This window comes from Acyrthosiphon pisum, chromosome A3 (genome assembly GCF_005508785.2).
Source record: "Acyrthosiphon pisum isolate AL4f chromosome A3, pea_aphid_22Mar2018_4r6ur, whole genome shotgun sequence".
NCBI classification, from domain to species: domain Eukaryota; kingdom Metazoa; phylum Arthropoda; class Insecta; order Hemiptera; family Aphididae; genus Acyrthosiphon; species Acyrthosiphon pisum.
The window spans coordinates 26,592,545-26,607,009 of NC_042496.1; the positions used below are offsets into that span (position 1 = coordinate 26,592,545).

Genomic DNA, 14,465 nt, shown 5'->3' on the forward strand with positions numbered 1-14,465 from the left:
GTGTTGTTAATGTATTAGATAAGGAAAAGTCAACAATTTCTTTATATCAAGTTTAATGAATACGAATTTATATGATGTGTAATGGTGTGTACAATGCACATATACTATATTATATTTAAAGCAATGCGACAGTAATAAATAGCTTAGTTAATTAATACATTGTAATATTATAATAAATTATGATACTATTATAAATACAACCGTAAAAACGTACAAAAAAAAAATGCCTCATCTAATTATTTAAAATAAATAAATGGTTTTAGTATTGGATTAGGTATGAGATAATATTTTTTTTTTATTGTTACAATTCAAGTTTTGTTTTAAAGTTTTCTGGATTTTTTTATCGAAAAGCTCTCTTCACCGCACGCTGTACAAGAGCAAGCCGACGGTACTGAGACAGGCTTGTTATACTGATAGCCATCCTTGCACTGCAACACCACCGACAATTTATCGAAACGGATCGGCTGACAACATTGACATTTTGAATCGTGTCTTATTGTTTCTGAAAACAAAAATTAATTTGTTTGTGTGTTAATATTTTACCACGTGTATGATTTTTAACAGCCAAGGAGTCAAAGTCCAACGACTATCGACACTCACTTTTATTGAAGTAAGTGTATGAATCGCAAAGGCCTCGACACTCTGTGAACCCAACTATGGCTTCTGTATTTGTGCACGTGTCGTGGAAAGGATTGTCTTCTGTTACCAGACCAACTGTTTGATTGATGGGTAAGCTCTCTGGAGCGCAAAGGCTATGGCTCTCAGTTTCAATGGCCCCTGTGGAATTGCACTGTTCGCAACATCCGTCGTAATAGATCCTATTTTCCGGACAGTCACCAATATTCGGACAAGTGTGGTATGCCGGTATGATATTAAACTGAAAATGAAGTTTAATTTACAATATTATAACGAGTCTTACAATGAACTAAACGCTTACTTCATTGAACTCAGACTTTGAACAAATAAACGACGTACAATTGTCGTACGTCCACACATCATTTTCAGCATAGGTCTTATTTTGCATCACACACGATTTTTGTAAGCACGTTCCGCAACAACTGTTTGTCGAAGGTGTATAAGTCCACCCCTAAACAATTGCATTTTATATAATTAAATAATATATTTTGCAAATAGCCGTAGAAGGTAATTTACCAGTGGACACTCGGTGTTGCAACTTTTTACGGATTCAGTAATAAACGCTTCGCCATTGCTATCGAGTTTACAGCTCATAGATACGCAAGGATCAAATGAAGACCATTCGCTTCCGACATTATAAACCGTTCCATTAAAAATACATGCCTCTTTTTTGTAACTTGGGCAACACTGCCCATATTTTGTGTGCGACACTATTACGTAGTCGGAACTTATTAATGGAGAAGCACATTCAATTTTGTTACAAGTTCCTCGAGTAGACGTCGAATCACAGTAACACAATCGGCAAGGACCATCTTCCCAATTATCGTTCACCTTAAAAAAATAAAAAATAAAAATTAGATAAAATCTTTAAGGTTTATATTAATTTGAAAATTTACTTGTTTTAAAACTACAGTTTTCTCATTTTCAGAGCGCTTGCGTTCTCCACCTTCCGTCGAGGCAATCCACTCATATTCGTACACACATGTATTATTCGGCAATTCTAATAACATAAAATTATTAAATAGTTAAGCGATTTTTGTAGTATTCTGATGATAATGTATAATATATCTAATGCATAATAAATTCACCTACCACACTTAAATTGTGGACAACAACTGTGATCATCAATAACAGATTGTTCATGGTACATAGGACATGGTTTTGGTGTAGGACATGTGCCAGGCGCACAAATCGCTTGGAATGAAGGACAACACCCTTGGTTATTCATAACATTAATCATACCGGGTAACAGTTCAACATCTTTGTCTGGTAAACTCGAATAACATTCATCCTTAGGTTTGCATTCTGATAACAATTTGCATAGAGTACATTAACGGAAATATAATTAATAAAATTATTACAAGCTATACATACCACAAATAAATCTCTTACAGCCATTCGGAGTCAATTCCATTTTTACTACTTGATCTGTTGCGCATACAGGCATTGCAATATCCGTACAGTTTTGAACGATATTCTCCTCTTGTACTAAAGCATAAACTCGTCTCATTAAAAATAAAACATAAATATAAAATATAAACATTTATCCGAATGTAGATTTAACTTACCACATTTATACTGTACACAACACTCGTCTGAGTTATCTTCATCTTTTACCGATTTGAATCCAGTTTGGCAAATTGCAAACAATGATTGGGTGCATTGTTTTTTTTCACAGTGTACTGTTTTTGAAATTTTTGAACAAGTGCATGTAGTGCATTTGTCAGCAAACCACGTGTCTCCGACAAAATGATTTTCATTATCGCAAGGTTCACAGCGGTTTTCATTTACACATATGCTGTTATTGAAAACTTGTCCAGTTGGGCATGTACACATTTCTGTGGGTAGATTTTTACACAATGATTCTCCAGACCTTAATGCTTTATAGTTATCACAGGTCTCTTCACAACCAGATGAACAAGCCTTATAGAATAATCCTAATAACATTCTCATTTAGAAACCATAAACACAAATTTTCTTATTAATTAGTTACCTTTTGGACAAGAATAAGGACATAGGTTTGGAGATCTCCAATCTAAACACACGCCAAAAGATTGACATTCACGAACATAAGCTTCTAACGAATGACAAAATGATCCTTCGTGACCTTGACATAAAATGGAATGACATTTTTTCAAGTACAAATTCACATCAACAATAGCATGACATTGGCCAAATAATTTAGAATCCATTAACTTAAGACATGGATCGACATCTGGATTAGGAATAGAACACGTTTCTTCTTTTTCTTTAACTTCAGTTATAATGGCTTCACACTGTTCAAATTCTATATCAAAAATGAAAAATCGCAATATTTTTATTAAAATGTACATGATTATTCAATTAACTTAATTACTAGTTCCATTTTCCTTCCAGCTTATTACGAACTCATCAGCGTTTATTGGAATATTTCCATCTGGAGCTGCCATATCATCTGTAGAATCTGCGTTACAACTACCACATAGACCTTCAGTTTTATTGTAGTATAAATGTGACGGCATTTTTATTGAAAAACCTTGATTCATAGTCATAAATATAACTTCTATTTCAAGAATTGGAATACTAGCGGTTACAGATTTTCCAGGAGATTCTGTTATCGATAACCATTTATTTGTAAATGGTATTTTACTGGCTTCATTCCCATCAACAATTGCTAATATCTATACACGTCAAAAACATTTTATAAACCTATTGATAATTACGTTTTAAATTCCAAAAATACTTTAGAAGCGTCTTCATTATAGTATAAGTGCAATTCGTGAGCTGCATGGATGATAGTTAGATTTTGAACACAAACTCCATTTGAAAACAGTGGATTAGAGCATTTCCCAGTAGTCTCTACAATCTAAAATATAGTTTATGACTTAGAAATTAAAAGTTTGTATGAATAATATGTATAATTTTATTTAAAAAAACATACAGTGAAACCAGGTTTTAATGAATTATTTTCTTTTGTAGTTTTTACTAAAACATGAGAACAATTCTGCTTGTGAGTAAAGTCAACCTTATCAAATGTTGTATAATGATTGGTACCCGATCCTTCACATACACCTTAAATATAATTAAAATATCAAATAATATTAAATTTATCAAATTATACTAAATGTCAATATTTCTATATTTACAGTTTCTGCATTTTGATGGTTTTATACAAGACCCTAATTCTTTAATAAATCCTTCTGGACAATAACATCCCGGGAAACAAAAGCCAGGTAATTTTGGACATGGATCACTTTGAAGTAATGAATCACAAGTAGGCTCACATACTTTGTTAAAACATTCTTTGTACACCAAAGGCGTGGGACAATTAACAGCTAAACAAAAATATAATAAGTTGAGTAAAATGTTTTTAAACCTATTTACTTATAATTACGGCAATCGTGTAGTATACGCCAATCAGAAAGTTCAACTGATGAATTTGATACATAGCATTGAGTAACTAATCCTGAAATAGCTTTACATCTACATTCAGAAAAGTCATTTACTGAGTTTTCAGAACATGAGCAAATGCTTTCAACACATTTCATTACAAACTCTTCGATATTCTCATGCCCACCACACTGGTTCAACGGTTCCGATCTAGAATAAATACATTTATTATTTATATTGTTTTTCTATATTTGACTACATATTTAATGGAATTATATTATGAATAAACTAGGGGGAGGCCAAAAAAAAAAATAGTTGACACGTCTTTCATATTAATAAACAACATAACATAATTGTTAAATATTATTATTTACCTAAAAACGTTACAAGCTTCAAGAGCCTCTTTTTGTATATGTAATGGACATATTTTGGCTTCACATTGTATATTAGAATCAGCCCAAGAGTTTCCGAATTCTGGAGTAGTTGCAGCAATAAGTCCATCACGCTTAAGTTTATCATTTGTAGGGTTGTTATCGAAAAATCCACAAAGACCATCAACTCTTCCAGTATAATATGCATTTGCCTATAGAAAATATTCAATAAAAATAATTTTAATAACAATATAATTAATAATATATTAATGTTGAAAAATATAAAATAAAACATATAAATAAAAAAATAAGTGTAATATATAAAATTTATTTGAATCTTGATAACTTTAAAAGTCTAAACCTAATGTACCAACAAATTGAGCATTCTTAATTCATTAATTTGATATTTTCAAATATATACAAATATTTTTTGTTTTCTATAACTCTGTAATATGAAAAATTCAAGAAAATATCTGGTCCTCTTCATATTTAGTCATTAATAATCTAGGTACTGTGTAATTTCTTGATACCTTTATTTTAACTTGTCCATTAACTTGCCAAATAATATTAAAACCTAATGTACTGGCAAATATAATATAATCAGTTTGAACTTGTTTCACGGCAAATTGCGTGGCTTGACTTCCTATAATTTGAAGCTGAAATAAATGAATAATATTTTAGCATATATTTGAATTATATAATTTTATTTACACTTGTTATTGGAGTTTACCTGGTTAACAGTATAAGAATATCCATCATATGTTGTTGTCATATTTGGAAAAAATTCAATAGTATGATTCAAATGGTCCATCCATAAAGATACCTGACAAGCTCCAATATATGGACAACGGCGGATTTCTGCAATATAATTCAAATTAGTAAAATATAAAATATAAAGAATACATAGTAAATACGTTGTACTAATATTTATATTTACGTTTTATCATAAACTTTTTATGTACTCGATCTCTGACAACAATATGATCACAAACTTCATATTTATACGTAACTCCATCAAAGGTTTTAAATACTCTGCCATCGATTTCACATTCACTTTCGTCTAATGTATTCGATACACATGTATAAACTGGACAAATGTCGTTATCATTTGGCGTAATTTGTAAGAAATATCCTTCTTGGCATGTAATCGACGGTGTATTACACTTAAATTGTTCTACTTGTGCTTCACAAATCCATTGTTTACATATTGGCTGTTGATTATCGTTTTTCACACCTCCACTTTTAACACCAAAATTAATACCTCCTTTACGCCGAATTGTTGTTCCTTTAGTACTAAACAGTGGGTCTTGATGATTTCTTTTCACTGATGCTGCTAAATTAGTCATAGGATTAAAAGGCGATGGCCACGGATCGTCTTCAATAATTTCCGGACTTCTTGTCTTTCGAGCAAATTTAATTGAATTGGTTTTCACTGGTAATGAATTTAAAATCTTTGCTATTTGTCCCTCAGGACATTTAATTTCGGGACATGGACCTGGACCTCTTTTTTTTGGTGGTAAAATTATTGGAATGGTTGTTTTTATTTCTTCTGTAACTGTTGGAGCCATAGTTGTTGTTGTTGTTGTTGTTGTTGTTGTTGTTGTTGTTGTTGTTGGTGTTGGTGTTGCTTTTGTTTTTGTAATTGGAGTGGTGGTTGTTGTTGTCGTAGTAGTTGTTAAACAGTTAATTTCATCATCCGGGCAATCTTGAATCCCATTGCACCAGAGTGATTCTTCAAGACATACATTAGACGTCGGACATAACTTTGTGCCATTTTTACATGGCATACATTCGCATTTACAACTTGATACTGCAGTATTGGAAACCTCTCCCTAAACACACAATATATTAAGGTACGTTCCTAGTTACTACATTCAAAGACTTAATATGACTTACGGGAGGACAAGAGCCGCACACTTTTGGAGCACAGTCAGGCAATCCACCAAGAGTGCATGTACACTGTTGACAGTTTTCTAAATCATAAACTGTACCGACTTGGTATGTCATAATTCCTAGAACACATGGACATTCGGAACGTAGTCCACAATTCTCACCATTCCACCACGTGTCCGATGAGCAGTTACAGTCATTATTCGTTATACCAGGACAAATATTGCAGTTTGTGAGATGAATAGTGGGTTTTATTGTTGTCTGAATAATTGTTTCTTCAGTTGCGTATGCTTCAAAGCATCCAAGAACTTCTAATCTTAATGCCGGCATATTGTACCATTTTTCTGGATGAAGCCTGATATAACGCGTTCTAATTGGTGTTTTGAAAAATACAGTATTTGGACTTTTACCGTCAAAGTTAGCTGAATAAATCTGAAAAAAATAAAAAGCTCAGCACAGTGTTAAATAAAACTAGCATTTATTTTCATTAAGACCTGTTCATCTAAATTAGAATCCAATATTTTATTCCAGTTTATTAAATCATTGCTATACACTATTTTGTATGCTTCAATCCATGCTTCACCTGTTTTGCTTGTTGAAGTAATACCTTTAGTTACAATACCAGTTATTATTCTAGGCTCCGTAAAATCTACCTGTATAAATATATAGTTAAAATTATGTATTACTTATTTAATTGATGATCTAAATGTAAATCGAATTTACTTGAATCCACTGATTGGTTGAAGCTGTAAATGGTACCCATGCTGATTCACTATTGAGTGACACATTGCTAGCATTGAAATTTTCAAATGTCGACGAAGATACCGATATCATGTTGTTTAACAAGCCAGATTCGATTCCCATTGGATCGGAACAAATGGCTTTAAAAATAAATTATAAATAAATCAACTAAACGTATTGGGAAGTGATAACTGATCGTTTAAATAAATTTTAAATGTAATTACATTTGTTCGATGGTTTTATAGTTGATTGAGTTTCATAACCAAGAGTAGTAGATGTAACTGGACATCCTAATAAAGAGACTCGCATCGCAATATTATTTCGCCAGGTCATAGGTATGATTCGTACATACTTTGCTTCAACTGGAGTAAAAAATATTTGTTTTTCTATTACATTATGCGAATAAGGACCTCGGAACGCCTAAATTATGAATTTACACGATGTTTATAATACATTTGATGAATATTGTATAAATAAAATGTAACAATTACTTCGGGTTGTCCATGATATAGAACATAACTAAAACTTATACCATCCAAGCTATATGCTACTTTATAACTTGTTACGTATTCATCGGTTAAAGGATTACCAGATACTTCTACCCCATAAACCGTTTCCGGGTATCCTAAATATATTTGTAAATATTCGTTTTCGCTTGTCTTAGATGGTTTCCAGTAACCATTTTCCTCCGAATATAACTGGGCGTACTGAGGTGCAGTAGTTTCGTCAAACCATGAACTAGCATCAAATGACAATGGTTCTAAGGTAGCAGTTATTGGTTTGATTCTACAAAATCGAATAGTGGTATATTTAAATTATTTTGTTATGGTGTAGTATTACAACAGTGCAATCTAAATAATAAAATATATATTTTTACTTGTGTGCATCACAGATAACTACTGGTGGAGTCACTGTAGATGGTATAAAAATAATTTCTCCAATTGTTGTTTTGATATTTTTTACAGTCGATAATTCTTCTGTTGGTAATGTAGTGGATACAATCAAATAAGGACTAGAAGTACTAGTTTCAGGCCATTTGACTGTGCTTATATACTCTGTTGTCATTATCTTTGTTTCTGTTGTAGATATTGGCTTTTCGGAAGTAAACTTGTGCGAAACCGAAGAAGAAATATTATTAATTATTTCTCTATACGGTGTAGTTAATTCTTCGAGTAAAGTAGTTTGATCAGATTTTTGAGTTGTGAGTTCAATAGGTTCTGTAGTTAATTTATAATGGCAAGAAGAATCATCACAGATATAAGCATTGTTTATACATTGACATACAGTGCACCAATCTTCTTTAAAAACACCACCAGGCTTAAAATAAAATTTACCATAAGTAACAATTTTATCATACATGTTTAAATTTTATTTTATTTTTAAATAAAAGATTATCTAACCTTCACTTGAGTACCATTTCTAGAAAAACAAGTGCAGTCATCCTTAGACACACACGTGTTGTTGTCCCTCCACATTGACCCAACGGGGCATGCTGTGGACTGTTGATTTTCTTTGACACAACCTCCAATACATTTTTGTGGATATATACACATATTTTTGTGTTTGAGTTGATTTTCAAATGAGTGGCATACTTGGTTACACATTACCTTGCAACCTTGCCATTTAAATCCATCCAAACAAACTAAAAAACGATAAGCCGATAATAATATTTAAAATTAACACTGACCAAAATTACAAAAAAGTTCAAAATAAAATAACATCATAATATATTTTAATAGTAATGCAATTTTAAATAAACTTTTAACGCTCTTACCCATTCGTGTTTTATTAATTACTCGATCTTCGTCAACAATCATACCAAGATTTTCATCTTCAGTGTCTATAAATATTAAATTATTAAATTATCATAATTTATTTTTTACTCAAATCATAACATTTATATTTACTTGATTCTTTATGACATTTACAATGTATACGAATTTCATAGTCGCTACATTTACCATCACACACAAGTCCTTTCTTTAAGCCACAATCAACATTTTCTACTATATTTTTAAGACCTTTTATTGCCTTCGTTGGTCTACATTGGATATTGTCCATTTTATCATGCACACAGATTCCCAATGTCTAAATATAAAATTTTAAATTTGTTCATTTTTGTAAAACTAGTCCATTTAACAAACTCGTATGGTGATTAATTATTATTAAGTTCTTACAGTGTTTTTCAAGCCCTTTATTCCATTATATTCTATAGACTTTAGATCTTCATACGTTGGCATGTATTCAAATTTTGTTAAGCTTTTGCTTTTTAATTGATTCACTTTTATCCAAGCACTCCAACCATCAGAACATGATTGTTCAATAGTTTTATTAATGTTTTGGTCTGATATTGGTTTACTGGTTGTAGTGGTAGTTATATCTGGGAATGTAGAAGTAGGTGTGGTTATTGTGGCTGGAGTAGAACAAGGTTGGCCTTTACATATTTTCTTATTTCTCGAACAAAAGCTAAAATTAAATCAAATAATAATTGAATTACCATTAACAGAAATATATGATTTTAAACATACCATGAGTGACATTTATCTTCAAAAACAATGTCACCATCGTTAAATAAACGGTCAGAGCCTTCAATTTTACAAGGCATTTTGCATTTGTTTTTGGAAACACAAATATCAGATGTAGAATTAAGATAAACTTGACCAAAAGGACAATGAGCTTTAGCACAACCTAAATATTGAAATTGTTTAAGTATAAAATAAACAAATTATATAAGCAATTTTATAAAGTACTTATTAGGTTATCAATATACTAATAAAAATATTTACCTTCAATGCAAAATTTGTCATCACATAATTCTGATGTTGGAGAAGCGTAGTCGTCACACGATTTTCGAGAACAACGTGGTATGCAAGAATCATAAGATGTACCATTTTCACATTGAATAGCTATATAAAATATTGTATCTTAGTATATCTATCGATAAAATAAAAAATTATTAGTTATTATCAATCATATTATTATATTTACGGCAAAGGTCTTGAGATCTCCATTTTATATAAACCCCACGAATACTACATTCTTGAGCGTACGCTGCAATTGCTGTACACAAACACTCGCAATCGCCTCCCTGGTCACAAGCACAAGTGTCAAAAATACACCTTTCGATGTAGTTGTCTATAGAAACTTGTGAGTGACAAGGTTTGAACACAGAAGATTTAAGAACACTACATTGACGAATTGCCCATTGCCTACGATGTGGGTGTAATACACAAGCATCCTAAAAATTTAAAAAGTATTATAGTTTATTATTCATATAGAGTACAACTAAATAATAGTATATACCTAGTCTATAAAATAAAACCATAAAATCAATGTTATGGTCTGAAATTATGTATATTTATTATCTTATGTAAAAGTTTGTAACGTTGCAATTTAAACATTTAAATGTATAACACTTACTCGTATTTCAGACGGTTGAGTGCAATGAGGCTGTAGCTTCCAAGAATCCCCAAACAATAATGCTGATACTTCAGGTATACCCCCATAAGGTGTTTGGAAATCATCCATTTGATTGTCATTATAGTTTCCACATAACCCTTTAATCTAAAAAAAAAATATGTCTATTTTAATAATTATTGTTGAATACAATGTTTTTATGTTTTTATCGTGTTTATCTTACGTGAGTTTTCCATTTTTGGTCAACTTGTAAATTTATTTTGGTACCTTTATCCCAAAATATTTGTATTCCTAAATCAGGAACTTCGACCACCACAAAATGGCCAACTTCTTTGACAAATATTCTAAAATATTAAATAATATATTTTAAAGATCCTATAAAATATTATTATTTGTTATTATTGTTTTTTACAAGTAACCTTTTGGTATTAGAATGAGTATGTTGATTTTTCAATTGTATAAATTCCACCTCATCACCACTTCCAACCGTCAACGTTATGGATTTTATACATGTTGCTCCCGTTGAACCACAAGGTACGACCTAAAAGTATAATTTATTACAAATTACTAAAAAAAATGTACGAGACTCAAATTGGTGTTTGGGTTTTTTTCATTTCTATTTCCCCATTTTTAATTCTTATGTCGTCCTTATTCATGTATAGTATTTAAAACATTTAAGAAAATAAAATAAGTATAATAGTAATAATACATTATATATTTTAATGTAGGTAACATTATATCAAATATATTTGTATTACTTTTAAAATATAATAAAATACACATTTTATATGGTTAGAAGTATGGTAGGTATATCATGAATATAAGAGGTCTAAGATTTCGGACATAACAATTTGTAAGTGGTAAGTTACTTTACTCGTTGTTTAAAGATTAAAATAATTAGGGAAGTTACTTTATTCATAAGTCTAATCGAATTTTAATAAAATTACTTGACTTTTATATCTAACAAGTAACTACGTTACCTCCACGTTACAAAAAAAACAATTCAAATGCATTTTTTTAATTTCTTAAATTATTTAAATAATCGCCATTTAACAATCAATCAATAATAAACAGTTAGCAACTATAATTAATATATACAACAATTATTAATATTTAACTATCAAAATATATTTTTGTTATATATATGTATAAGAACATAATAACACCATTCCACCCGACCTTTTATTTATAGAAAAAATTATATATATATCGAAAATAATTCATTAAACATATAATTAATTTAATTAAATTGTATTATAATAATTTAAGCGTGGTTTAAACCATTGGAAACTGAATTGTCACGATTCACGATTTTATATTTATATTATTTAATACTTTATTTGTATACCCAATACCAGAATTAACATAAATGGTATTAATATTATTTTATTTTTTAATTCACAATACTAGAAACAACTTGAAACGGTAACGCTTTATATTATAGGAATTACTTATCAAAAAAATGTCCATTATACGTTTTTTCTATATATAAAAACAATATTCTAACTAAATTACGTAACGCGTTATAAATAAAATAACATTGCTACCGTAACTCGTTACTGTCGTTACGTTACTACCCAACACTTACACTTAGTATAAGTAACTGTTACCACCAATTGTGTACCATTCCCTTTTCCAGTATAACAATGTCCAAGTTCGGATTAAGAATCTATTGGGCCCCGGGGCTGAAATTTCATATTGACCCTTTTGACAAAACATGCTTTATCAAAGCCACTCGCAGCAACATACATTTTTCTAACTATTTCACAAATTGACAATAATTGCATTATAAAATTATAAAATTAATAGGTAAATGTAATTTATGTCTATAAAGCTACTCATTTTATTGTAGTATAATAAAAGTTAATACTTCATATTTCATTAATTTAAATTAAAATTTTCATAATAACTTTTAAATTTATTAACAGTATATTAAATGAATTCATTTACAACAAATATCAAACAAAAGTTAATATATAAAACAAAAACCAATTTAACAAATAATTGTTTTTTTCTTGCTTTCTTAGTACTTCATTTAAGTCTAATGATTTTAATAAATCATTCTCAGAATATAAAATAATTTGTATGTCTATGTTTTCTTGGGTTTGACTGGTTATATACTTATTTTTTACTCTAGTTAATTTAGAAAAATCTTTTTCCGTACATAAATAACATTATTAACTATTGATGATATTATTAATATCAATGAAAATATAAAATAACAGTAAAATGCGTCTTTTCTACCATAGTGCTTTTGTAGGTATTTACTATTTAATTGTTTTTGTCGATAAAAAAATGGTTTTAAAATATAGAAAAACTTTTCTTTAAAATGACTAAAAAATGTGTATCAGCTTAAAATTGTTTGGGCCCCTTTCATTTTGGTACTTGAGAGGGCCCGGTTAACCCCACTTAGTCCGGCCTTGGCAATGGCCTAATTGGTGATCTAATTGGTTGACCGTACGTCTAAACCGCAGGCACTCGTATATGATGTGGTACCACGGGAGGTGGGTGTATACTGTGTATACAATGTAAATAAACAAAAAATTGTGTCTGTGATAATTAGGACTGGTCTATACGATGAATATAATATATATTATAATTTTTTTTTTTTTTTTTTTGATTTTACGTTAATGTTTAATTTAGATTAAAAGAAATACTTCAAACAAAATAAGAAAAATATTAAAGTTGAAATTATATTATATTTTTAAAAAGATTATTAGGTAGCTTTATACTATGGAGCCCGGTTCCAGTTTTTAAAATTGTCTGCAATTCTATGAAATGTAAATATTATATTTTATATTTTAGCTGTCGCCTAAATTGTAATACTTTTCCACTAATCTACTATCCAATACCTATAAAGGGGAAGTGGGTTTGATAGGTGTATTATGTATATTGAAAAACTGAGCTCAGTGTGGGCTGTAGAATATTACCTACCCTATATTAGTAAAAAAAATATATTAAAATTGGTTGATTCTATGGAACAGGATCATAATTCCCGTAGAGCGTATTTTTGTGGACAAAGATATAAATACATAAATTTGACTTACAATATTATGCTGTATCTGATCAACGTGTGACTTCGATACCGGTAAAGAGTTCTTATTATTGTTTAATTATTCTAACGATATAAAAATGTATTTTATTTTATTTAATGTATGTATTTGTATTTATTAAAATGCATAATATATTATTTTAAATACAATTACTGTGTAATAGATTTTAAAAGTTTTTTTTATTTCCGGAAAAGTGCTCTTGGAGTCTAAAAATAAGATTATAATAAAATGAAATAATGTAATTATTTGTTTAAATAATTATATTGAATTGTATAAATATTTAATGATATCGACTTTTTTTTGTTGGAAACACGGATCAATCAATATCACATTTTGTGGAAACTGGTATAAAAAGGAACGGTACCTATATTTTTGTGGAAACATGTATCGTCCAAGGTTTCAGTCGTTATAAGAGTGCTCGTGAGATAGCCAAAAATATAATTTATATAATATACATAAAAACTGATTCGTACAGCCAAGGGAGCCGGCAGAAATTTTCACCGGGGGTGGGAGAGGGGCAAGGTGTATATTATACATATATTCATAACATATTAGCCATTAGGTATAGTATTTTATAGTTTAATCACAAACTTTTCCTAAACAATGGAAACGAGCTCAAGTCATCATGCTACTTAAACCAGGAAAACCTCCTGAACAAGTAACTTCATACAGACCTATATCGCTTCTTCCGAGCTTATCTAAATTATTCGAAAAATTACTGTTAAAGCGTCTAAAACCAATAATAGAAGTAAAACCGCTTATTCCTGAACACCAGTTCGGATTCCGGAGTAAACAATCAACAATTGAACAGGTCCATCGTGTCACAAATATAATAAACAACGCACTGGAAGAAAAAAAATACTGCTGTGGAGTATTCCTTGATATTGCGCAAGCTTTCGATAAAGTTTGGCACAAAGGATTACTTATTAAGCTACGCGAACAATTGCCGCATACTTGGTGCGCACTTATCGAGTCCTATCTGTCTGAA

At 30.1% G+C, this 14,465-nt stretch overlaps 1 protein-coding gene across 1 annotated transcript in view; it reads right to left on the reverse strand.

The window, feature by feature from the left end:
• Positions 1-287: 287 nt before the first annotated feature.
• Positions 288-14,465, reverse strand: part of LOC100162319 (hemocytin) — a 26,132-nt gene continuing 11,954 nt past the window's right edge. Inside the window, exons 18-51 of the mRNA XM_001952830.5 lie at positions 10,844-10,965; positions 10,648-10,768; positions 10,428-10,571; positions 9,996-10,245; positions 9,794-9,913; positions 9,536-9,695; positions 9,185-9,473; positions 8,915-9,095; positions 8,782-8,847; positions 8,408-8,649; positions 7,885-8,324; positions 7,499-7,793; positions 7,232-7,427; positions 6,990-7,147; positions 6,761-6,919; positions 6,273-6,698; positions 5,314-6,208; positions 5,107-5,234; positions 4,907-5,032; positions 4,380-4,588; positions 4,010-4,215; positions 3,762-3,950; positions 3,557-3,687; positions 3,359-3,481; positions 2,993-3,296; positions 2,630-2,923; positions 2,205-2,573; positions 2,011-2,124; positions 1,729-1,941; positions 1,533-1,636; positions 1,153-1,467; positions 938-1,087; positions 601-877; positions 288-502 (exon numbers count right to left, since the gene is read on the reverse strand). Of these exons, the coding sequence (XP_001952865.2) occupies positions 321-502; positions 601-877; positions 938-1,087; positions 1,153-1,467; positions 1,533-1,636; positions 1,729-1,941; positions 2,011-2,124; positions 2,205-2,573; positions 2,630-2,923; positions 2,993-3,296; positions 3,359-3,481; positions 3,557-3,687; positions 3,762-3,950; positions 4,010-4,215; positions 4,380-4,588; positions 4,907-5,032; positions 5,107-5,234; positions 5,314-6,208; positions 6,273-6,698; positions 6,761-6,919; positions 6,990-7,147; positions 7,232-7,427; positions 7,499-7,793; positions 7,885-8,324; positions 8,408-8,649; positions 8,782-8,847; positions 8,915-9,095; positions 9,185-9,473; positions 9,536-9,695; positions 9,794-9,913; positions 9,996-10,245; positions 10,428-10,571; positions 10,648-10,768; positions 10,844-10,965 (7,698 nt within the window). The 3' untranslated portion in view covers positions 288-320. The remainder of the gene's footprint in view (positions 503-600; positions 878-937; positions 1,088-1,152; positions 1,468-1,532; positions 1,637-1,728; positions 1,942-2,010; positions 2,125-2,204; positions 2,574-2,629; positions 2,924-2,992; positions 3,297-3,358; positions 3,482-3,556; positions 3,688-3,761; positions 3,951-4,009; positions 4,216-4,379; positions 4,589-4,906; positions 5,033-5,106; positions 5,235-5,313; positions 6,209-6,272; positions 6,699-6,760; positions 6,920-6,989; positions 7,148-7,231; positions 7,428-7,498; positions 7,794-7,884; positions 8,325-8,407; positions 8,650-8,781; positions 8,848-8,914; positions 9,096-9,184; positions 9,474-9,535; positions 9,696-9,793; positions 9,914-9,995; positions 10,246-10,427; positions 10,572-10,647; positions 10,769-10,843; positions 10,966-14,465) is intronic.